We start from the raw sequence: 25,852 nt of genomic DNA, 5'->3' as shown, positions 1-25,852 counted from the left end.
AAAGTATGCATGGTGGAAATAAGGTGAATGTGCTAGATTAATTTGTTTCGCGTGTTCTTTGAAAGTTTGTTGTTTGATTCTGTAATTCCTTTACTTTCTGTATGCCTTCTACAGGGAGCCCGAATCTCTGTCACGTGGAAACATTTCCACTTTTTGTTCGGGTCTTCCTTCATTCTTATGGAAATTTAAAATTGAAGGTTGGACAGAGGGCTCCATAATATAGTCCAGCATGTGACTTAGAAGTGTCTTTAAAACTGTGCAAGAGTGCTTGGACTGTAGTTTCATGAAATACATTCGGATTTCGAGCTCTGGTGCATGCTTTGTAACTTCTAGAAAACCTGCTACTCCCCCGGTGATAACAGCTTGTTTGGGGGTATAAGCGATGTTCGAGGACTGGGACATCAATTTCATCACTAAGCTCCCTCTCACAAAGTGAGAAAGGCCGTCTTTCAGAGGGGCGACTACGAAAAGCCATAGCACGCGTCACATACTTAACAATATTAAAGCCCAGATGTTCATGATTAGAGGGAATTTTGAGAAAATTGTAACAAAGAAGACTAGAGTGTGCTATATGCACAATGGGTATTTAGGTCTCCAACAATAATGCATGATTCAGTAAGTCTAGCGATGAAGCTTGTAAAATTTGTTTTGGAAAGTTGACAATTCAAGAGGATGTGTAGTGAACATATGGTGACAAACATATGAAAGAGCACAGCTCAGACTGTAACTACCTCAAGAGGACTTCGGAGATATAACTGCTTACAAGCAACACCTTTGTCCACTATGCATGCAAAGCCGCCCAATGAAGCGAGTGCGTCGTCGCGGTCTTTCCGGAAAATGGTGCATTGCCCAAAGAAGTTCCTTTGTATTCATTTTAGGTGTGTCTGCTGAATGCATAGCATCTTTGGATTGTATTTGTGTAAAAGTTCTTTAATGTCGTCGGTGTTGTGGATAAGACCTCTCACGTTTCAGTGGAAAATGTGTATCCTTATTTTTCGCGTTATTGCGCAGTGTGTGAAGAGGAGTCAAGATAAAACCTGTAGGAAGGCCCTGCACAAACTTTAAGGAAAATATTGAGCTTCATCAATAGAGTATTTTTTGAGATGTTCATGATAGCACTATATTTCAATATATCACTTTGTTGCATAAAAAATTGCTGCCATATGTCCAGCTGCTCTTTTTCAATTTAAACTGCTTGCGTAAAAATAGACGAGTTTCCACACAAGATCCTTTGCGTGATCTAGTCTGCTCTTTACAAATCGGCCAGTGCTCACATTGCATGATAGATGCCGTAGTGCACAATTAGTGGCACAATTCTAACTTTCAATTTTCGTCATTTTCTCCCTACAAAGGATAAATTTCTTCTCATAGAAGCCAATACTTCCATTTCACTTGACCTAATAATTCGCTGTAGCATTCTGTTAAAAGTGTAGTGTAAGTTGTTATTTACGGGGAAGTATTTCATAGGAAGTTTTAGCTTGGGCCCAACTCCAATGCTGCCGATTTGTATACCTATAAAATGCAGAAACGCTTTTCTGAGAAAACGCCTAGACTGATTAATGAGATTTGTTGCATTTAAGAAAGTTAAACTTTATTGACTGTTTGAAGCAGAATTTCAATTTAGGGCTCGATTCTTCTAAACCATTTTTTTAATTTCTAAGCGTTCAAAAATGGAAGCACGAAGTTTACAAATTTGTGGCCCTGCACCAAGGAGATTTACGGTCCTGTAAACTGCATCCATTAGATCATCTAACGTGGACAAATTTGATTTGCCAATCTATATCTTGCGTGAATTTGTTACTGTTTACAAGAATTTTGCAAAAGCTCTACTCAAATATTGCTCTTTTTTGTGAGAGCCATGTCTAATATATCAATAATGTCGGCATTAGATAGACTATTGCATGCAATTGACAGAACTTCAGTGCCTTATTTTTATTGCTGAGTTACACAGTTGTAAACATGATATTTCATTTTCTGAGCATTTGAGGTTTTTGCCAATTTCTATATTAAGAATTGACGACATAAATAAAAGGTTTGAACATACTGTCACTAGATGGTAAGTTTCTTTTTCTTTCAAATGGAACCAACCTAATCAAATTTGGTGCAGTGGTTGCCGAGAAAAATGATTTCTCCTCTCCCATGTATTTAGAAAGGAGCCCCCAAGCTAAAGCTTCTTCTTAACGAAGCGAGGCGCTCTTTGAGGCTCAGAATAATGTTACTATGAGCAGGATTACCATTTCGGTACTCTGTTGACTGCTGCTTCTTAACGAGTGTACGGTCTATATCTTTTCGTTTATAGCGATAAACTCGCAATGTAAACCAGATGCGCAAACAGTAATTAAGTTTGCTCCCTTTTGGTTTACTTTGGGCAAAGGAGCTCTGCAATAAGCACAGCTGTTTTGTGCCCCATTGAGGACACTAATGCTGGTGTCTCAAGGCCCACTTTCGATCGTGATCAAGCCTGATTGGGATCAAAATTCTCGGTTATGATTGGCTCCTTTCTGCAATCTCGCAGGAGGGAGCCAATTGTGATCGAAAATTTCTATCAGGATCAGGCTCAGTCATGATCAAAAGTGGCCGTGTGACACCGATGTAACATTAAAGCCTTGCCTCTTCATGATGTAAATACAGAACACGATTGTCACTGCCATTTAGAAAATACAGCACCAGCTCTTTTTACGTAACATGTCGCCATTATAATTGGTAGCGTGGCAATTGCTGATTCAAAAGTTTGCTTCCTTTCAGTAAGCAAAACAGTTTCGCTAACTTAATCGAATTTCCTTATGCAAAGAACTTAACTGTGCGACTTGTTCACACTGGTCTGTTCACATATTTTATAGATGTTGTGCCACCATTGTGCAGGATTATCACTAAATGTGGACAGACTGCATGACAGAGCAATGTTTCTGCGTTCGCAGTGCTCAACAAATGAACATAACAAAGAGACATTAAAGAAGCTTATTAAATTCAATTGTATCATTGAAACTCATGTAATACCAAAACAGCCACTGTAGTAGGTTCTTAAGAATGAAGGATGGGTGACTATACTGTGCTAAGTTACATTCTATTCAACTCGAATTTTGAGATTGTCTATGGGGATCCAGTTTGTCAGTGTTTGTTTGTCAATGAAAGACTGCATCACACTAAACAAGCCAATTTAAACCTGACAACTGCACGAATATTAACTCGTCAGACAGAGTGTCCGCAAACATTTTCTTCATGAATTTCAGGCATAAAGCAGGTGATCAGGCTTTGACAAACAGGAATCTTAAACGTCGAGCACCTGGACAGCCAACTAGACATCATAAAAGTGAAGCTTTATAACTGACAACTGCAGCCTGAAGCAGATTTGTTATAAAAACCATTCTGTGACATCACCAAGCTTGAACTGTTTGATCAATACATCTAAGAAAATGCTGCAATGAAGCGAAAGTTGGTAAGCATTTTTCGTGGAGCATTGATAGGTTTTTGTCTCTATAGAAACAGTTATACACAAATTTGATAAGTGTGAAGTTGACTGCCATGTACACAATTCCAGCTTTCTGTGTATGAAATGAGCAAGTATGCTTGCTTGAAGTATATATGAAGCAGGTTTCATGTGCACTTCTGTTCATACTTCGAGGTAGAAAAGAAAGTGCTTGCCACCACTGAATCAGTTGAATGTACAGTCGCGAGCGAAAGTTTGAAAACCGCAGCATCAACAAGAATAGAAATATATTCAAGCGCAGCTCCTAGGCCTGAAATTGGTCTATAAATTGTATTGGTCAATGAAGCACACATAGGCGTGCGCTTTTGATTTCAGCTGAAATGCCCAGGCCAAAAAAAGAAAAGGAAGACTCACAGCACCTTCAGTGCCTAACTTTTGTTCGCGAGTGTGCCTATAGCTTGTACTTAAAAAACAAAACTAATGTATAATGGATATAAATTAACGGACTAATTTCGTGAGCAGTGTACTTGTATAATTCGTCACACCCAACATAACACTAACGACACCATACCTTTCAATGTCAGTAATCGTACCAACCGGTCTCTTGCAAACCTGGATAGGGATACTTCCTTGAAGAGATGGTGTGGGCAATGACTCATATCAGTACATCTATGTGCGTAGACAATGAGCCCATTTCTCAAATTTGTTGAGATTAAAGCATCTTGTGTTTGTTTTCATCATGGGTTGCCACTTCGTGTTGTAGCATTTAAAATGTACTGCAGATTCATAATTTTTGTCGTTAATGTTGCAGCAGTACATTATGTACGAAGTATCAATCTTCTCGAAAACTGGATGCAACAAGCAGATTATAAGCTTGACATATATGCTGCCACCTGCGCTCAGCTTTCCATGACACCCAATATATAAGCCTTTCACTTCCTGTTTAATTACAAACAGGATGAAAGTTGTCCACGGGTGTGGAGTGTCAAGAGGGTATAGCAAGGACCTTAAAGGTTTGTTACAGCACTATTGTAGCACTTCTTTAAGTGGATAAATTTCAAACAAGACTACTTTGCCAGTCATTTGGAATCGCTTTGCACTTTCTTTGTGAAATACAGTACTAAGCACAGATATCTGGGGTATAAAATGACTGTGAAAAGCCTAGTACGATGCTAGAAACTTATTGCATGCTGTTTGGTACAAAATGTGGATCTTGTTTAGGATTTTTTATGCTTCTTTAATTTCTTAAATCATGTTTTACTGAGCATTCTACTGCAGCCTGAAACTCACTTTCAGTCAGTGGGTCGCTCAAAAATTCACTTGGTATAAAAAATTGCTTAGTATTATCTGAACAGTTGCTATTCCTTTTAATTGTATATAACCTTGTAAACTGCAGATGTGGGAAGCCACTGCTTTGAAAGCGACAAATGTTAGTTTGTCTACCCGTAGCATTCTTGAAGCCCTCATGACCCAGGAAGTGGCTGTTCACTTTAGTTGGCTTGCACAAAAAGGAAGTTCTCGTCGCTGACAATGCGTGACCCAGTATACTATAGTAAGTACATTTGCTTGATTACGTAATTTTCAGTGGTCTTTCAAACCTTACCTGGTGGACACCATATCCTCTTTATCCACCACTGCAGTTATGGCAGCTACCACAAACCCCTTTATGAGTATCCTACTTATGCTTTTGGCAAGTTTATGCCCCTTCACCCTGCGGGGTATTGGACTTTGAGCATCAAACTGCACACACAATATGTAACTTTTACAGGCTGCTGTGGTGCGCCTGAAGATAGGATAGTTTTCTAAGCCCCTTCAAAGCCTTGCACATTTAAGGAATACTTTTGCTATTAACTAATGATCCTTCTTTAATTTTCTTTTGACAAGAACTTTGTGTGAACATTGCCTGACTGCCAAAACTAAGCTCACATTGAAGGTAGCTTATGTACGATCGAACTACATTTTGTGAAGCACCACAAAGGTGCATGATGCGCGATACAAATTGAACAAGGGCTACGTGTTCGCTAACGAAATAATCAGGAGGGCTACATAGGCTGCACACACCACCTCCAAAGGACATGTGGTTTCTAGCCGCATCTATGAAACATCGGAGTTGTGAAGTTTGAATCTTTCTCCACTCTTAAGCCGACACTATTTGCTCCGGCTCTTTCATCCTTCGATCGTTCACTTGGTTACGCCACCGGACAACACCACTGCCGCTGCTCGCCACAGGAACGGGCGTCCAAGAGACGCTCTAAATACACCGCAGACTAAGCCGCACGATTCAAAACTGTGGGCTGCTCCAGAGGTCTCGCAACCTTTATTACAAGTTTGTGGCAAATAGCAGTTTTGGGGGAGCCAAGTATTAGCAGACCTCGGCCACGTCCGTGCGACACCTGCAATGCATAAGCCACTAAGAAAATTACAGGAACTACACAGCGGCCAGACAGCGCACGTTCGGAAAAGAAAATACATATGTGCGCAAGCTGCTGAGCCGCGAGTGCGACGTCGCCTGCATGACAGCGCCTCCAAGGACTAGTAAGTGTTTTGACAGTAAATTAGTAGAAAAAAATCTAATCTTACTTAATAGGAGCTGTCGAAGTCGCACCTTCCACAAGAATTCCTCGTGCGCCGCTATCCTGATCCAGTAAGCGTACAGGTAGTTCTGGTGGCGATCATCTCCAGGGGCCAAGCAGCACGCACACAGAATACACACAAACAGGCAGACATGAACACAAGAAGACGTGACAAGGCAGCCCCACCACCGACTGTCAACTGAATGACGCGGTGCGGCAGGAGAGAAGGTGGACACAAAACCTACCTGCGCATGTTCAGGTATGGCAGCGCCGCCTGTTAATCAGGCACATGTGCCAGCCAATGCGAGAGATAACTTTTAGGCATTTCATTTTTCCTTAATGCAAGTCAATCCATCGTTGGCTCACGCATGCACTTCCACAATTGATATGCCAAGCCTCGCACATTAGACATGTTTTTTCATTCTTTTGCCTCTACAAAACAGCGCATTCATCCATGCCAATAGCATGAATGTGGTTTTGTATAGCCACAAGAACGAAAAAACGCGTCTAATTTTCTAGGCTTGGCACATCAAAGTGGAAGCACATGTGTGAGGCAGCCTTCGAATTGACTAGCATAAATAAGAAACGATATGCCTAAATAATTATCTCCCGCCTACGCCGGCATGTGTGCCTGATTAAGAGGTGGCGCTGCCATACCTGAACTTGCGCAGATAGGTTTTGTGTCTACCTTCTTTCCCGCCACACTGCGTCCTTCAGTCGATAGTCAGCGGTGGTGCTGCCCTGATTTCTCCTCTTGTGTTTGGGTCTGCCTGTGTGCGTGCTGCTTGGCCCTGAAGATGATTGCCGCCAGAACCACCTGTACGCCCACTGGATCAGGATAGCCGAGCACACAAAATTGTTGCGCAAGGTGCGACTTCGACAGCTCCTACTGAGTAAGAGGAACATTTTTTTTTTCTACTAGTTTACCACCAAAACACTTGCTGGGCCTCGGAGGAGCTGTCGTGCAGTAGCCATCACACTCAAGACTCGGCAGCCTGCGCACATATTTATTTTCATGTTTCGAACGCTCGCTGTCAGGCCACTGCGCAGTTCTTGCAATTTTCTTAGTGGCTTATGCATTACGGGCGCCGTGCAGACCTAGCCGAGGTCTGCTAATAATGACTATTTTTGTCCTTGAAAAAGAGCGCTATTCTTCTATTTCAGAGTGCATCGAAGTATCTCATACGCAGATTAAGGTGGTGGTCCCATTCCGTCGCACGCGCTCCACATTTTAGTTATTGTTTGCGGACGCGCTATGACTTCTACGCTCATTGGACGGATGTGAATTATACTGCATTAGAAATCTGACTTTCTGCGCTTTCTGACATCTGGCACAGCCTGAAGCGTCAACTGGCGGCAAACAAAACAGTGAGCGCAAAAAACAGCGTTCTTGCTGTACTAGCCTTCGCTGTACTGCGTTTCCGGCAAAACTGTTCAACATAAGAAAAGTGCCGCTTGCTGTGCCTTTAAATGAAATGGTATACAAGGTTTCTACGAAGACATATTAGGTATAAAGCAATGAGAAATTTATATAGGCTTTATAAATATGGGCCAAACAGTAAAAGTTTATGAATGAATATCTTTTCTTTCCTTTTCAGTGCAGGACAACAATATTTAGCAGTTTGTCTACAGTGCACAAATTATCTATGCGGAGTTTTGTGTTCTACTGAACAGTTCATGAGTTATTATTGCTTCGAATCAGCAATTTCTGACTATACTTGGTCACACATTACCGAAGAAGGGGCAAAACTATTCAAGCTGAAACTGACATTTTCAACAATCAAGCAGCGAGTCCTCTGCGATTCTATGAAAAATGTTTTATGTTGATTAAAGAATCTGCAAGGGAGCAGTGAATTTAGCTAATTTTTCTTCTGGCCAGGTCAGTGCAAAGTGACATTCTTTTACAGCTACACGCTAATTCACAATGACTGTTGCACATTAGTAGAGTCATACATGTTTTGTAGTTACTAACACTCTATGAGTTTTGTTAAACAGAGCTTGAAACAAAAGATTCCCAATGAATAATAAATCTCACAGGCGTTTTTCACTGGTGGCACCATCTGTGCAAAAAGTATCACGCTGCTTCACGTCAGTTTCAACATTTATCAAATGTGGCACCACTAAACATTACAAAGCAGGCAAAGCACGGAGGGATTCTTCCTCCAGATTTGAGTGTTTGACTTGGTCTAGTCGCAGCGCCTACCCCACATTCCCTCAAGCACATGAGTCTGCAACCAGACCTTCAACGTGGTTCTAATAGCTTCGCTGGGAGAAAAAGAAAGAGAGAAGGAAGGCGCAGTGCATGGTGCATCATGACTGCATGCCAGATCGCCAGCAGGTTAGGCTATTGTGCCATTGCGCAAAGGAGAATTGCAGATAATGGAAGCCAGCCTGTGTGCTCACTTTTTTTCACATGTGACTGTGGAAACGCTTTCGAAGTGCACGCAGAACTTGCCCTCACCCCCTGCCAGTTCCCAGGTTCGCACGACGATATCTGGAAACTTGCTTTCCCCACGTGGTGAGGTGCAATGTATTTCGCAAAGTACTGTTTGCCCTATTCTACATGACGTTGGTTGAACGATAGGATATTAGCAGCAAACAGCAAGCGAGCCTTTATTTCCCCAACTGCAACGTAAAGTGCGGATGGCTGCATTCCAAGCCACGCGCCACAAACCGAATGCCACGTGTTCAGATGCCCAGCGAAGTGTTGAGACACGTAATTTCCAGTAGGTGGCCTTTTCGTGTACCAAGGTATATCGTAATTATCCACGTATCATCGCACTCGCATAAAGCTCGAACCCCCCCATTGCCCAATTTCTTTTTCGAGTAATCGACTAACATATTTGGGTAAACAACCAAAAAAGTGGACATCAGCAATTGACAGATGTCAAACGTTGAAACAAACCCATATAATCAAGTTTTGTGTATGCACATACGTATATGTATTCATCATTATTATCAATTCAATCATAATGCCTTCCTTTACAACTTTTTTTATTTGTACAGAGTGACATGCAAGCAGTTTTATCTGGGTTTATTTCCTTCCTTCATGTGTTCGCTTGCTGAATTGTTCATGAATAAGTTGCGTAGGCAGTGGGAGCCCATGAAATGAGGTGGCCGCAGGTGACCAAAATATTCTGGAGTCCTCCATTAAATCATTTCGCATAGCTTCTGTGTTGCCTTGGGATGTTAAACCCTATTAATCAATCATTACTTCGGTGTGCTGCACGATGCACCTTCATGTAAACAAGAGCTGCAAACAGTGTGCGCTTACACAGTGCAGCACGGGTGCACATGCCGCACACAATAGAACGTCTAGTGTGTCATGACCACATAAAATTATCAGTGAAACTTGTAATAAAGAGTCAAGTGCGAATGTGTTTGCTGTATCGTATATTAAATCAAAGTATGACATCAGTGCTTCCAAGTGCAGTGGCACTTGGTACCACAAATGTTACACTGACGCTGGTGGTGGAATGGCCACCGCTGTCTACCACAATGGTCACAAAGTGTACAGACACCAAACGGGAACACCACAAATCAAGGCTGGAATAAAACTTTACACACATCCTTTCTTTTTTAATCTGTGCATTGTTGAGGGAAGGGGACTGGGGAGGGAAGGACAAGGGAGACGATCAGGAGAGAACTCCATCATCGAGGTCTTCCTCCTTCGGCTCTGGATGGGAGGCCACCTTGCGCAGCACCTTGGTGTACACATCCTGTAGGGACTCCCTCGCCCCTGGGTCAAGTACCGCTAGGCACTCCTGCGAGCACAGTAGGGGGAGTGTGTGGACACATGGTTGCACTGTATCTTGTTATATACCAATTCTAGCTCATCATTTGACACTTTCAACAGACCACATCGTGCAGGCAACTTCACTTGATCAAAGAGTGGATTAAGTGTGCCAATTAAAAGTACAAAAGCTGACATAAGGTGGAGTAGCATTCTTGGTCTGCACTTATGCCAGCTAAATGGAGGATTGCACTGTTGAGTTATGAAGTTAGCACCAGCGTACGGTACCGAGCAAAACTAGAGCAGTTGTTTTCATGGCGACCAATTACACTTAAGACAAAAACATTTTTTTAATATTTATACTAGAGATTTGAAGATCCACCCACTAAGAAAGCATTACAAGCAGACTTTGAATATGTGATTAGTTTCTGTGTAGCCACTATAGTTCTTGAGTTATGTCCTACACAATTTGCAAAATAGTGATCTTGTGGGAATTTTATTGTGTAATATGTTTTTGCAAAAAGCTTTGTTCTGTAGCTTATTTAGCTCTTTGTAGACCGCTAAGTGCCAATATATATTCAACCAGCATCTACAATTACTGCAACTATGAAAAAAACATTACGACACTTCAACAAAATTTATTTTTTTGCAATCACATGAAAATAACCTTGTACATTTAGAATCGTCTTACACTAACAAAATTTGGCATACGTACTGTCATGTGGGTATTATTATTATTAATTAGTGTTTTATGGTGCAAGGGCTACAACGGCCAAAGAGCACCAGCAACAATGTTTAGTAGTGGGTAGAATGTTATAAACATGTCACCGGGTATAATGGGTTGCAATGCCTATGATGTACTGCGGTGGCTGTAAAGGCCTAGGAATTAAAAACATAAGGCTTGCATTTCTTGGGAGAATTTAGGATGATTATGTAGGATTTTGGGTAGCGTAGGAAAGAAGAGTTTAAAGCGGTACAACATATTCTTCAAGAAGTTCACATCATTAAGATAACTTAACAGCCAGTCGAGGGGGAACATCGGCTCAGCCAATAGGAAAAATGCAGGGTGCATAGGTAAATTGGTGCGGTAAAGTTCAGGAAAGTATTTTCTTCGCGTGGCTTCCATGCCAGGGCATTGTATAAGAACATGGATGACTGTGAGTTGATTTCCACATCTAATGCAGACCGGTGGATCAGTACCGGTTAGCAAGTATGAGTGTGTTGCATGTGTGTGTCCTATCCTCAGTCTCGACATCATTACTTCCTCCTGTCTATGTCAGTGTACAGGTGTTTGGGTAATGTAGGGTTGGATGATGTGAAGTTTGTTATTATTTTCTGTGTCCCAAGCTTCTTGCCATGCGTGAACGCAGTATTCCTCGAACGACAGGTTTCACATCTGTATATGGAACATAACTTACATCTATTTGGGGCCTTAGACTTGCTAAAGCCGCATTTGCGTCTGATCAGCAGGTCAAGCGCATTGGCTTTTATACTTCAGTCGTTGGATGTTCCAGAGCAATCGCTTGGACCCGCGTGTCTTCCACAAAGTTCTACACTGTTCGCGTCGTGCATACATGCAATCAGATTACACAAGGTTCGGTGACAGACAGCGGGAGGAACCATCGGTAACATTCCAGATACATGCAGGCGCATTCTGCGCTGTGCGATAACATTTGTTAGGCGGTGAAACGTGGTCGCCTGATAAAGATAAACAAGTACACATGTAAATACTCTTGAAGGTATGTACAGTGCTGATACCTAGTTGAAATTGCAATATCTCCCAGCAGTAATAGCAAACGTACAGTAAAACCTCGTTAAACCGTACTCGCTTAAATTAAGCACTAGTTTCGTTTTAAAAGTAGTAAAGTCAAATCCCCAACTCAGCGGCCATTGAACATAATGTGTTTTGTATCCACATAAACCGTACCAGCTTATTGCGTACGTATCGCTTTACACGTAGTGTTTCCACTTTTCATCGTGCAAACATGGCGATGCGTCGTCTCTATCAGGCAGCCCGGCAGAACAACAAGCCTCAGAGGTCGGCACAACGGCCTCCAAGCCCCTTGTGTGTTCGCGCGTGAAGCCACATCAACATCATTTCGACGGCGTGCCAGAGAGCGTTGTGGTGTCGTGCATGCGAGGTCTCGCGTCATGCCGAGGCTCGGATAAAAAAGACGCCAGATGCTCAGCATAGAAGAAAAATGAGACATTGTTCGTGCTATCGAACGTGACACGAAGTCGGCGCTGGCACGTCACAGGGACCTGCTGTTGACTACAGTTTGTGGCATTTAGAATGTGAAGAAGTTGCTCGACACTGCTGCTGCGACCGTGAAGGGTTGTCGGCTACGAGGTCTGATTTTTCGCCTTCGTTGCTTCTGTTGCTGCTGAAGTGTCGGCTAGTGACAGCGATGAGGACGACACGGAAAGCGACAGCAGGGGCGATTCAGGCCTGACAGTGGCAGAAGCTGCGCGTTACGTCAGCCTCATGAATGCAATTGTCGCGATAAGAACAGCTACCCGTAATGGAAAAGGCGCCCCGCGACTTCTGCAGCGCTACCGTGCGAGTGCACGGAGAATACATAACGCCAACAAGGAATCTGCCATGCGAGTGTTTGCTGAGAAGAGGGGACTGGCTGAAAAGCTGCCTTGCAGCTTCAGTAAGTTTGAGGCCGCTGTCGTTGCTGCTAGGCTGCCACGGCATCGAAAGAAAATAACACTTTTGTCACGGGAAGTGAATAAATACTGCATGTTTTCCCCCCCTTTCATCGCACTCTCTCTGAGTTCCGTTTTTGACAGGTAAGTGGTCGATCTTATGCTATTTCGGTTAAACAGTACAGTGCAGTCCACTTATAACGATATCGAGAAAGACGAAAAATATGATCGTTATAACCGATGATCGCTATATCTGGACTGCAGTTATAAAAAAAAAATTTAAACGCGTTTGCGCTCTTAACCTTTGCAGCTCTGAACTCGAATTCGCTACTTGCTCTAAAGAATAGATGATGTATACAGTAGGCCGTGAAAAACAAACTTTATTTCTAGCGCCAATGACCATGTCAAGGATTAGGCGCGCCGAAATAGTCCGAAATCTGCACTTGCTTTTGCGGCAGCCTCAGCTTCACAACCGCGGTGTGCATGGATTCCAGCTGCTGCGCGAACACTGGCGGCAATCTTTTAGCATGCATAAAATCAATTAAGGAGTCGACCGACGACAGTGCACTTTGCGTGGACATCGTGGTCCGGGTCAAGGAGCCACTGTCGATCTCGTTGTCACTGTCGCTGATGCCGTCGCCACCGTCGCACAACTTTGCGTCTGTCGAGACAGCACATCTTCGGCGATCGCCTCGTCGGTGACCTCATCGCAGAATGAGGCAGCACTGTCTGCAGTCAAAAACTCCTCCTTCGACACACCACCTGTGTCACCAGTAGGAACGAGCTCCCAGAGCTCGGTTATGTCAGCGACTTCCACCGGGTGGGTCTCAGCGGGTTGGGGAAGTTCGTGCTTACGCACAAAGCCCGCCTTCTTGAAGCAATTGGTGATGAACCACTGGTAAAGCATCTCTTCAACATCGGCGTACAAAGGGTCTCTAACCCCTTTTCCGCTGATCGGAATGGCCGCTGATAGCTCCTGCCTTCACAATCGCGGTGCTCCCGGAGGTTTTCAAGATGGTTGATATCGTTAACTGGACGAGCTCATACTTTTTCACGAGGGCGCTCACCTTGAAGCCGCATCGAGAGTCCTGCAAAATATCCATCTTCGTGTCAAGCGACACAGCTTTGCGCTTTGTCGGCGCCATCTTCGAACTGGGTTGAACCGTTGGTTGCACGCTGCTTCGGTGGCGTCAGCCTGCTATCGCGAGAGAGACGCGGGACGGGCGCCACCGCGCCGCTTTGCTTGTCGCTTCCTTTTTTCTTTCTCTCTCTTTCGGAGCGACTGTGGCCGACGCGCATGAAGCAGCTAGCGTCATCTTGTGGCGCGCTGCGCCAACGTTGGCTGCGCCTACTCGTGCGCGGGCGGGGCGAGACGCGCTGCGCGGTAATGGCGGCAGATACGAACTTACGGAGGTAAACATCGCCTCGCCTCGACATCATTCGTTTCAGGGAACTAAGCAACGCAAACGTTATGATTATTTGGCACGGAAAACGCCGTCCAGACTGCAAAATATTGATCGTTATATCCGATATGCAGTGAATAACGTATCGTTATAAATGTTTTTTTTCCCCATAGACCTAATGCATAAAATGACACTCTCATGTCGACCCATCGTTATAACCGATATATCGTTATATGTGGTATCGTTATAAGTGGACTGCACTGTACTACCGTTTGGTACGTACTTTTCCGAGCTCCGGCCAACTACGGTTTAACGAGGTATCACTGTACAAGGTTATTCGAGGGGAAAAAAATTAGTTTTTCTACACTTTAGATTCTCTACACTTTATGTAGCATAGACCAAGTATAAGTACCCATTCGAATGAGATTTAGCAAGAGTGGATGCTTGGGCTAGTTGGTAGTGAATTGCTAAAGCCAATCATCATCATCATCATTTATTGACCCTTAAAGAAAAGGATCCTGTTGGGATATTACATGTAAAATGCTAGAGTACTGTACAATGCATTAGCACAATGCTAGAGCACTGTGGTGTTGAGCTCCATCTCTGTGTTGTTTTGCCCTCTTAGCGATACATATGGCTTCTACATTGCAATACACAACTAACATTAGTGCTAGGTGGCTTGCCTGGTTTGGTTGATTGCTCATTGCTACTGGAAACATCAATAAAACCTATTGTATTCCTTTTAAGTTGGTTGCGAATATTTTATTTAGGTCGTTAATAAAAATTGATGAAAATTGTGAATTTTCAGGAAACAAAATGATTAAGTTTACAACTCTAACTCAGCAATGAAAATCAATATCACAATTCTGTACACTGCACCTAATAGTAGTTCTAAAGCGGACAAAATTGATATATTCAAACGTGATATGAAATTGAATGTTTTGGATGCTCTAATGGATGCAGTTTACAGAACTGTGATATCTGTTCTTAGTGAAGAGCTACGAATTTGTAAACTATGCGCTTCTATATTTTTCACATCTACCAATTCTTTAAAATTCCATTAATGAAATTCAGGCCCTAAATCGAAACTCTGCTTCCAACAGTCACTAGTACATGTACTTAACCTTCTATCTCAAATGAAACAAACTTTAAAAATCGGCCTAGTGGTTATCTCAGAAAAGCATTTTACATGTGCTTGACTAGGCACCATCGGAGTTGCGCTCGAGCTAAAGCTTCCTCTTAATGTGTCCGAAATTATTACCATTGTTACACATTTGTGCATAGGGCTAGTGTTGATCTGAGATGTCTGAATAATTGCACGTGCGAATTTTTGCTGTCTAAAGAACTGGTCAATAGCTATGTGGCTCAGAAGTTTTACTTCATTCCCAATCTAACACAGAAAACATCCCTCAAATAACAGACATCTCAGTAATCTTTAATTGCTAGGATTCCTGGTGCTGCCTAAGAACCAGATCACGGAAAGACGGCACTGCTGCTGACTTGCTCGAAGAGTAAGCAAACCCAACAAGCTGGCACATAAGTTCCAGGGACAGAAGTTTAACGTAAGAGTGCTAGATGAGAAATGCTTTATACAGTTGCCAACTGATTATGCAGACTTGACGGGGACTGCAAACGTCCGAATAATCATGAGTCTGAAATCCCAGATTCGCCCAATAATAAGTGACTTTATACCACAAAAAATGGTGGGCTTGGATTGTCACTTTCAAAGATACCTTCAATATTGCGTGACTAGAGCGCAGCAAGCATCGGCATCTGCGAGCGACACAATTCTTGGCACAGTGCCAAGCACACTATCTTACGACAGTGCAGAAACACTGCCGCCTGTAAATGAAAGTATCTTTCGATAGTGATCGGCCAACGAAATGGCCCAAGTTTGTAAATGCATGTTTGCTGTGTGCAGACAGACGCCAATACAGTCAATGCACGCACCGAATTCTCATCGCCGACTACTAGAGTAACAAGGCTTTGCTAGTTTTGGTTTTGTGGAGCAATAATGACATAGCCAACGGCCAGGCCGGCGACGTCTCAAAATGAAATATCTCTATTTCTGGACGATCAAGTGGCCATATTAGCACACTATCATATAGTTGGAGTCCGAATTATTCCGTCATGCACTGTAAGGTGCCCGAAATTTCAGCCGTCATTGCACATTAAGTCTATAAGACTAGTAGCGGTGCTGTGTCACTCTCCAAATGGTCAAGCATATTCAAATTATTGCTGTCCATATCACTCATTGACTGTACTCAAATAAATACAGTACAGTAAACACTCATTAACCTGAACTCTGACATGTTAAAATATAGGTTAAGTCGAAATTCTTTTCTGGCCATGGTGTCAACCCATGTGTCTCTCACCCCTCATTTAAATAAAATTTATGCACCGCACTCCACATATCATGAAATCTCAACTTCGAAAACAGCAGTGAAAAAACAATGGGGCAGTGGCAGCAGTGTCGTTTTCGCTGGCTTTTCAACCACAGGGAGCACACTTGCTGAGCCAGATGTTGTGCCGGGCCAAGCCCCTGCTTATCTCACCCCTTTGTTTCTGTCTATCACTGCTCATGCACACTTGCTCACGTGCTTGTCACTGCTTTGTTGTGGCGTCACACAGCAGAGGTAAGCTGGAAGCTGAAATCATTTTTTTCTTTCTCTTATCTAGGACGCTGTCAGTGACAGATCAATGTGGTCATGAAGTATTACTTGTGACCTTGAGCAAGATTATTCGCACTTTTGAGCAGGTGCGATAAGCCCACGCACTGTGCCCAAAAGAAGCCAGCATGCGAGTGCACGGTGCTTCAGCGAGATTGTGGGTTGATAAAGATGCCCGTGCCATGGTGAGGCATAAATGTCACGTGGCTCATAGACATCTGCAAAAGAAATTACAAATGCACTCTTCTGTAGTATAATTACAGTTTTTGATGAGAAATCCTTTTGAATTTATTAGGATGCAGAAAGTAGCAGCATCGGATTTTTTTATGCCTGGAACCGGTTATGCTCGGCTGTTTGGTGGTCAGCGTGAGGAACCAGATCACTGACTGCAGAGACTCGTACGAATTTTGTGTCTTGCCTCTGCGGCAGTGCTGCAAGTTTTTTGTCAGCAAGTCATTCATAGACAGGCAGGAGTGCCTTACTAATATGCCCTGGCAAGCTCCAGTGTTTGGAAGCGATTCCCTAGCAGTAGCAGCATTCTGTTTGCACTATGAGTTGGCACCACTTGGGCACAGGCTGTGATTTGGGTGCTGATCAGTTGAACATATGTGATGGTAGGTTGCCATTATTGCTTTGTGCTGTCACGATCGACGACACGCCACACGTGGTCCCGAACTACCGCTTTATTTTCCGGCACGCCAACCTTCCGCACCACACAACCACACTCCCGCACGCTCGCGCCGCTGTCCTCCCCGCACTCACGCCACCTGTTCGTCGCTCAGTCAACTACCGTCGATCCCGCGCCTGGCCTCCGAGAACCGCGGCTCCTCGTCATGGGTCTCGGGCTGGCTTGCCGCGGGTCTTGCGCGTCACAACTCTCCCCCCCTTCGAATCGTGAAGCTGTGCTGGTAGGGAGGGGCCATGGCTCATGGTAGAGCATCAACTGATCAGCATGGGCAGTAGTTCGATGACGTCCTGTAGCAGGATCGCTCAAAACAAAGTTATTGTCACCTAATCGTTTGATTACACAATAAGGTCCACTTCGCCGCGGTGCCAATTTCGCCGAAACGCCCTTGGCCGCATCACTCAAGGTATGGGAATCCAGGAGCACAAGGTCACCCTCTTTGATGGTTGTTGCCTGACGATGACGGTCGTAACAGGATTTCTGCACCTTCCAAGCAGCTGCCTGATGTGACCGAGCATACTGGAGGGCCTCTCCAAGGCACCGCTGGAGTTCCGCAGCAAGTGCATGGTGTGCTGCTTTTGGAGGCTCTGTGTCTTCCTTGTCGCTTGTAGGTTCCCATGGGGTGCGCAACTCGCGGCCGTAACACAACAATGCTGGAGTATATCCGGTGACAACACTCTCGGCAGTACGCATGGCAAGGGCGATCTCAGGTATGTGCCGGTCCCAGTCTTTGTGGTTGGAGCAGTATGCCCGTAGACACTGCTTAATTGTGCCATTGTGACGCTCCACCATTTGGCCAGCCGGCCGGTAAGGCACTGTGTGGCGATCTTTGATGCCCCAGTGTTTCAAGAGGTTGCGCCATAGTGTGCTAACAAAGGGCTTGCCATTGTCACTGGTGATGGCCACAGGTGTGCCATGGCGGCAGAAGACTTGCACCATGCACTCCAGTATTTTCGCACTTGTTGCTGCTCGTAGAGGGAAAAGCTCTGGGAACTTCGTAAATTTGTCAATAACTACCAGCAAGTATTTGTGGCCCCGGGGTGTAGATGGCAAGGGCCCGATAATGTCAACACTGAGCTCTTCCATGGGTGATGTTGCCCACTGACTGCTCATGAGGCCCTCTGGTTTCTTGCGCCGAGCTTTTGTGCGCTGACAGACAGTACAGCACTGCACATACTTTGATATATCTGCTCGCATGCCCAGCCAGACGAATCGTGCAGCCACACGCCTCAGAGTTTTGAAAAATCCAGCATGGCCTGCAGTGGGATGGTCGTGGGCCACCTTCAGTGCCAGCTGCCGCAAGTGACTAGGTAACCACGCTACCTTGTGGTTGCCTCTTTGCTGAACCAGCAATCCGCTTGGCTGCAGTTCCGTTGTTTCGGCCAGATCACGAAAGAGGCGATGATCAGGGTCCGAACTTGGGAGCTGAGTCCCTTGGACCACTGCCTTCAGCTTTAAGAGGCGGTCATCACGAGCTTGTTCTTGTACCAGCTGTGTTGTGTCACTCAGCAGCGAAGAGTCAACCTCCGAGGCCACCGCTACTTCATCAAATGTAATTTTGCCTTCAGGTTCTGGAGCAGCAATGGGGAACAGCGTCTCATGTAGGTTGTCACTTGGGTTGTCTTCACACTGGAGAGGGGCTCTACTCAAGGCATCAGCGGGTATGTTTGCCAGCCCTCGTCTGTGCTTGATTCGGCAGTTGAAGCCCTGCAGCCGAAGAACCCAACGCTTGACCCTGGGTGAAGCTTGGTCGGTATGAAACATCCATGCCAGGGAGGAGTGGTCACAGTGTATTTCAAACTCCGTAAATTCAAGATATGCCCTGAACTTGTCCACTGCCCAGACTACTGCCAGGCATTCCCACTCCTGGACAGTATAATGGCTCTCGGCTGCTGTAAGGACTCTGCTAATGAAGGAAACAGGCTGCAGACCATCAGGGCCAGCCTGCAGCAGCACAGCTGCAATGCCAATGCCACTTGCATCTGTCTCCACCACAAAGGGTCGATTTAGATCTGGGAGGCTTATAACAGCATCCTGAGCTAAGGCCTGCTTGAGTGCAGTGAAAGCCTGTTCTTGGCACTCCTCCCACTGCCATGGCTCGTTCTTCTTCAAAAGGTTGGTCAGTGAATGTGCCGTCAGTGAAAAGTGAGGGATGAAGCTTCTATAGTAGCCGGCAAGTCCCAGGAAGGCTTGCAGCTGCTTAACTGTACTGGGTCTAGGGTAATCCAGCACTGCACGCACCTTGTCCTCATCTGGTCTGCACTGCCCAGGGGAGATGATGTGACCTAAAAACTTGAGGGACTGACGGCAGACCTGTACTTTATCTGGATTAATCGTAAGGCCAGCACCCTCAATGCGTTGTAGCACTTCCCTTACATGTTCAACATGTTTCTCCAGTGTCTCTGAGTATACAAGGACATCATCTAAAAATGCCATAGCAAAGTGGTGATTGATTCCCTGCAGCACCCGGTCCATTAGGGTTTGAAAAGTTGCTGGACCACCTGCCACCCCGAAGGGCATCCTCGTAAATTCAAATGTACCTTGATGGCAAATGAAGGCCGTTTTAGCTATGTCAGCCTTGCAAACAGGAATTTGGAAAAACCCTTGGGAGAGATCAAAGCTGGAAAACCACATTGCTCGGCCCAACTGCGCTAGCAGCCAGTCAGTTCGAGGCATTGGGTAGGCAGGTACTCGGGTGCGTGCATTTAACGGACGGTAGTCCACAGCGAGCCGGTAGCCTCCAGACTTCTTTGCAACGAGCACTGGGGCGCTAGTCCATGGGCTGGTGCTTCGTCTTATAAGGCCCTGTTGTAGGAGGTCATCCACACAGCCCTCAATGATCTTCTGCTTCTTCGCATTCACTGGACGTAGCTTGCATCTCACGGGCGCACTGTCCCCCGTGTCAATGAGGTGCTGAGCCAGGGTGGTACATCCCGCAACTGTAGTAAACAGATGGTTAAAGTCATCGAGAACTTTACTCATGCTTGGGTGTAGTTCCCTGGTGCCAGCCTGATGCATGTTCTCTATGCCTGGAACTACAAGCACTTCTTCAAAGAGGCTGTGCAAGTGGTACGACTCTCCATCTTCTATTGCAAGTGCTGTCGCTGGGTCCTTTTCATGCTTAGAAAATGGCACCATGCACTGTGGATCGGTTCCAATCGTCCACCCACCCAGCGATACATGTAAAGAGATGCCTGTTGCTGTTAAAAAATCTCTGCCCAGCACAATGTCCCGACACAAGTCTGGCACACACAGGAAGCGTTGATTGCGGCTGCTTGTGGCCCACTTTATTTTGCACTTGAGGGAAGTCGTCGACTGAGACCAACCTGTTGCCAGGCGGAGTGCTTGTTCCTGTGTCTTGGGTTTGGCGCCCGCCTCGACCGCTACCCTTGCCGCCGGCAATCCAAGCAAGCTCACACTCGAGCCTGTGTCCAGTAGGGCCTGGAACGTCGTCCTCCCGATCTGCACTTCCAGGAGAGGCTCCTTGTTGCCGGCCAAGGCCGCTACTTGCAGCGCAGTCTCGTAGGTGCTTGCCGGTGCAGCACCTACCGTCCCCCGTTTCCCGTACACTGAGAGCGGATATGTCCGATCCCGTTGCATTGGTAGCAGCGGGGTGGGCCGCCACGCCGACCTGTAGGGCACTCGCGGGCCATGTGACCGACGCCTCCGCAGCGATGGCAGTTGAATTCTCTTTGGTCACGCGGCTGGTACCTTTGGTGCTGTGACGGCGTTGAGAGATGTGGCGTCCTTGTGGCGAATGCGGCCAATCCGTGCAATTGGTCTCGGTGGTAGGAGGGCTGTATCGCCGCGGGGTGCAACGGCCAGGGGGATGCCGCCGGCGGATACTGGAACGGCGCGGCAGCCGCTGTGATCAACCCTCCGGGTTGTGTTCCCGGCACGCCGGCCACGTTTATAGTCGATTGGAAGGCCAAGTCTCTCGCGACTTGGTCAGTCGGGGGTGGTGGTGGCTTGTACTGCATGCGCCTCCAGAAACGCTCCATGAGACCGTCAGCGGCCTTCGCCAACTCCGCGAGACTGCCGAACTGTCTTCCCTCCACCAGATCCTGGAGTTGCGGGTGCATCTGCCGCAGCACGCGGTCAACCTTTTCCGACTCGGGCACTTCGCCGCCAATCCGGTCGTAGTAGGCCGCGATGGTATAAATAAATTCCTTTAAATTTTCTTGGGGATGTTGCGTCCGGTGCTCCAGCTCTTGTTTCAAGCGGCGCTTCGCGTCAATGGAGGAGAATTCCGCAATAAACGCCGCAGTGAACTCCTCCCACGACGCAAACGAGTTCACGAATCGCCACCACAACTTCGCGCTACCTTCCAGCGCAGCAGGCACAATGTGCGTAAGCCTCTTGTCAGCTGCGACACCGCTGACCAAACAAAACGTTTCAAGCCGGTCCAAAAATTCCTCGGGGGACTGATGGTCGTTGAACCCCTTAAACCTTGGAGGCTGACCTGGCTGACCTCCTGTGGAGCGCGGAGCGCAGTCGCTCACCGGTTGAACCGCCGCCGCCGTTGTCGTAGAACCCATAGGCACTGCCTCGGCCGCCATCAGTCTTTGTCTGACAGCTGCCGCGATTTGCTCGCGTTCCATGGTAGATCCGCTTGTCTGCCCCAGCAGATGCTGTACCAATTGTTCGGGAACGTCCACTGTCTCCATGTTCACGTAGATCCCGGACGAGCCCCCACTTGTCACGATCGACGACACGCCACACGTGGTCCCGAACTACCGCTTTATTTTCCGGCACGCCAACCTTCCGCACCACACAACCACACTCCCGCACGCTCGCGCCGCTGTCCTCCCCGCACTCACGCCACCTGTTCGTCGCTCAGTCAACTACCGTCGATCCCGCGCCTGGCCTCTGAGAACCGCGGCTCCTCGTCATGGGTCTTGGGCTGGCTTGCCGCGGGTCTTGCGCGTCACAGTGCATGCCATCTATGTTGCCCACATTAGACTTCAGTGCCCAGTGTAATAACTGGCGAGCTTTGTAATCAGGTCACTGGTCCGTTGACCTTTGCCGCTCAGACTCTCACCACACTGTTTTGTGCTTCTATATGAGGTCACGAAGAGCAGTGCTCATCCGCTTCTACACACGGTTAATGGTCTTCCTTCTCCACATCCATGCAACCATACATTTTACCTCTTCAAGTGCACAGAAAAATCTGCTGTCTCCATCGCAAAGTATTGTGGTGCAGTGCACACCATGGCATGACCGAGAGCACTAAAAGAGGGCAACGAGTGCCTCTGGTTCCATCTGGCCTGATTTACTATCAGCATTTTTCTGGCACACATGATTTGTTTTCCAGGCACTGTACCCAGGACCTTCCTTTGGTGGGGTATGTTTGCAGCAGAGGCAGAAGTTTGATGGTATACCCTGAAATCCAGCATATATCCTGAAAACAACTCGATTACTCACACCAATATAAGAAAGATAACCTCCAGTCATCCTGGTGCCACAGAAACAAAGTGCAACATTTCCAGTATTTCTGAAATTCAGCACTTTGTAAAGTTCCTTTACTGGTGAAGCAGAGTTAGCAAGCACCCTTTCACAAGGCTCCATTGCAGCTGGGCTTAGTCTTCCCTTCAAATGGCCTTGGTATGTCTTGCGCTGCAGGCCTCTGAGGGATAGCGCTGTTTGCCCATTTCTGGTACATTGAACAGCACAGGCCACGAGAATGTTCATCTCAAATGGGTTGAATTTTGCTATTCCTAACATGCGCTGCGACTCCGTTTGTTTCCAAACCACAGCAAAGGTCGCATTTCAAGCTCAGTTGCACCGCGATGCTGTAATGATTGCACCTCTGCCAATTGAAACACTTTCTCCGCACTTCTGTTAGCAGTCTTGTAAAGCAGTTCATTGACAGCAGCGATGTTGACGATACTGTATGTCACGGCCAATGGCGACAGGTCCGTGTCGTAGCACATTGCGAACATCCGCTGCTTCCGCTCGGTGGCCGAGTGAGACGATAATCACCAATTTTTTTGGGTGCCTTTGCTTGGAGCTGATTGCGATCATCCTTGCTGAGGTATGCTGTATCAATTCTCCGTCGCTGTTCCTGGCTCCTACTTCCAAGGGCCTTGGAGCCGGCAGTGGGCATTGCAAACTTGCCCGACGTTGTTGAGCCGGCCATCGTCTCGTCTACTGATTCTCCTTCCGATAGCACGTCGTTGCCTGATGTTAACATCCATTGGCGAAACGACTGAGTTAGTTGCTAGCCTTTTAACGCATTTCCTGACCTTGCGGATGGTGCAGTACTTTCGATACGGTGACATATCACACTTTTGCACAAGTCTTTATCTGCTCCCAAAATGGCAGCACGCACGAATGAAGTATGGGCGTGCGTGCGGCTGAACATCGCACATGCTGCGCAGGCCAATGAGAAGCCTCCGTTTTGCCATGTGATGACAAACAGCCAATGACGGGCTTGCATTCCTTTTTTACTTTTTTTGCGCTTTTGTCTGTATTGACGCAACCCATAAGGCTAATTTTTAGCAGGAAAAAGAGCTGAAGGGTTACTCTTTCAAGCGAGGCTAACATGGCCGCGTAATGGTGGATGGCTACGAAATGCAGCAGCTGCAAATGGGCGCTTTTTGCAATGTTTTCGTGAGAAACCAAGTCGAGCTTGATCATTTATTTGACAATTTATTAAATACTATGCATCTCAATGTCTCGAAACTTTGGATATGGGTGGAAGGGACCCCAATAATTACGAATATGACAAAAGTGAAAAATCTTTTTTCGCGATGTCTCGGTCCTAAAAGCCTGCACCCCCCCCCCCTTAAATTCTGCCACCGCGACTGGGATCAAACCTGCAACCTAGTTTTCAGCAGCAGAATGCCACATCTACACTGAGCAACAGCAGGTTTCCTGTAAAGAAATGGCAGCTGAACAAGTGCATAAACACAGATTATATAAATCACACATTAAGCTACTGTTGTGGGAGTTTGTGCGCACTGCACAAGGACGTGCAAATTTCGATTTAGTTTGTGCCACACAGTGTATGTGCAGACAGGAGCAAGCGCCCACCTCGAGCCCCTGGGTGGAGGTGCGCAGGTAGAGCAGGGCAACCAGGGCGTACTCGCTGTTGGCGCGCACCATGGTGTTCTTCTCCTTGGTTCCGTTCACCAGTTGGGGCACCAGTGTTCGCAGCAGTTGTGGGGGCACGCCATTGTCCAGGCTGCGCGACAGCCACTGCACGGTCTGAGCCACCAGCTGCTTCACTTCGTTGCTCCCGTGGTTCAGGCACTGCATGGAAAAGGGGCACAGTAAGGCAACCTGATGGTTGCAACAACGGGGAGGGAAGGAATGGTAGAGCTCAAGGCCACCACACCCAAAGGAGAAAGCTGCAACTATAAACAGAAAAAACAATGATAAACATTCAAGAGTACAGCTGACGTAATGTGGCCTAACAACCATATCTCTGACACCTCTTAAATGCCATGCTAGAGGAGTCTATACCATCACAAGGAACAATTTAATCATTTAGCTATGTCTTGCTATTATGCTCTTGTAATCGAAGGGAACGTGTCAACATGGATGTGGTGTCAACCAATGTGCTTTTGCCAATATGTCTATGGCATTGCTGTTAAAAATTGAATGGTTTTGCTATGAATAGAATCATAAAAACCTGCATAAGATACAATCTTTTCTGGAAAATTTGACACGCATAATCTACTTGTCATAAAGTGCAGTCCCCTTATAACATAAAAAAAAAAGAGAAAAATCCTATCGTTATAATCAATAATCGCTATATCTGCACTGCTGTAAAAAAAGCTGCTGAACATACCTTTCTAGCTCCGAACGCAAATTTGTCATCTACCCTAAGGAATAGAAATTTAGAATGTAGGTTGTGAAAAATAACATGTTTATTAGGCCTCTGAACAGCGTTTCAAGTGGGAGGCACGCTGAAATAGAAATCTGAACTTGCTTTTGCGGCAGTTTCATATTTACAACCGCGGAGCATCGCATCCAGCAGCTGCACGAACACTGACGGCAATACTTTCACGTGCGCGAAATCAATGAGAGACTCGATGAACGAGAGTGCACTTTGCGTGAATATTCGGGTCTGGGTTGAAGACGGGCTATTGTCAATCTCATTGCCTCCCTTGCCCAATCCTGCCATCTGTCACAACAATCGCCTTGTCGAATATCTTTTAGCAGGTCGAGGCAGCACTTTCTGCCCTCAGAAACACCATCATCAAAGCACCACCTCTGTCATTGTCAGTACTGACGTGTTCCCAGAGCTCAATAATGTGAGCGGCTTCCGCCGTGTTGGTTGATAAGAACTGTGACATTTGGTACACTCAGGATATTTTTATACAGTAGAATATCATTAATTTTAACTCCAAAGAAACCGGAAATTTATTCAGATAAAATGGAGTTGAAACTAAGGTGAGCACACTATCAATTGTGCAGTACAGTGCACAAAACCAAAGCAGCGACCGGGCTCGCATTGAAAATCTTACCTTTCCTCCATCTGTGTGTGACGAGAAGAAGTCGCAAGGCGCTTCACTTAATCATCACTGTGCCCCAACAACGGGGAGTGTGCTGGAAGGTGCCTAGGTTCTATAGAACATCAAAGTGCAATAAGATTCTCGCTTGTGTGCCATTTGCTGTGGGTGTGAGGGGAAATATGTGAGGGTGAGCTGAGAATTCATTATGCAAAAAGGTGAGGCATGCAGAAATGTCTGCACGCCTCACC

The 25,852-nt window shown here is 46.1% G+C and overlaps 1 protein-coding gene across 1 annotated transcript in view; it reads right to left on the bottom strand.

The window, feature by feature from the left end:
- Positions 1–9,552: 9,552 nt before the first annotated feature.
- The window catches only part of l(3)80Fj (lethal (3) 80Fj), a 378,408-nt gene continuing 362,108 nt past the window's right edge, over positions 9,553–25,852 (bottom strand). Inside the window, exons 53-54 of the mRNA XM_050172680.3 lie at positions 24,178–24,396; positions 9,553–9,764 (exon numbers count right to left, since the gene is read on the bottom strand). Coding sequence (XP_050028637.2) covers positions 9,636–9,764; positions 24,178–24,396 — 348 coding nt within the window. The 3' untranslated portion in view covers positions 9,553–9,635. The remainder of the gene's footprint in view (positions 9,765–24,177; positions 24,397–25,852) is intronic.

This window comes from Dermacentor andersoni, chromosome 3 (assembly GCF_023375885.2).
Source record: "Dermacentor andersoni chromosome 3, qqDerAnde1_hic_scaffold, whole genome shotgun sequence".
NCBI lineage: Eukaryota > Metazoa > Arthropoda > Arachnida > Ixodida > Ixodidae > Dermacentor > Dermacentor andersoni.
Note: the sequence above shows the minus strand (reverse complement) of the source record. Positions and strands in the feature narration are given on the sequence as shown.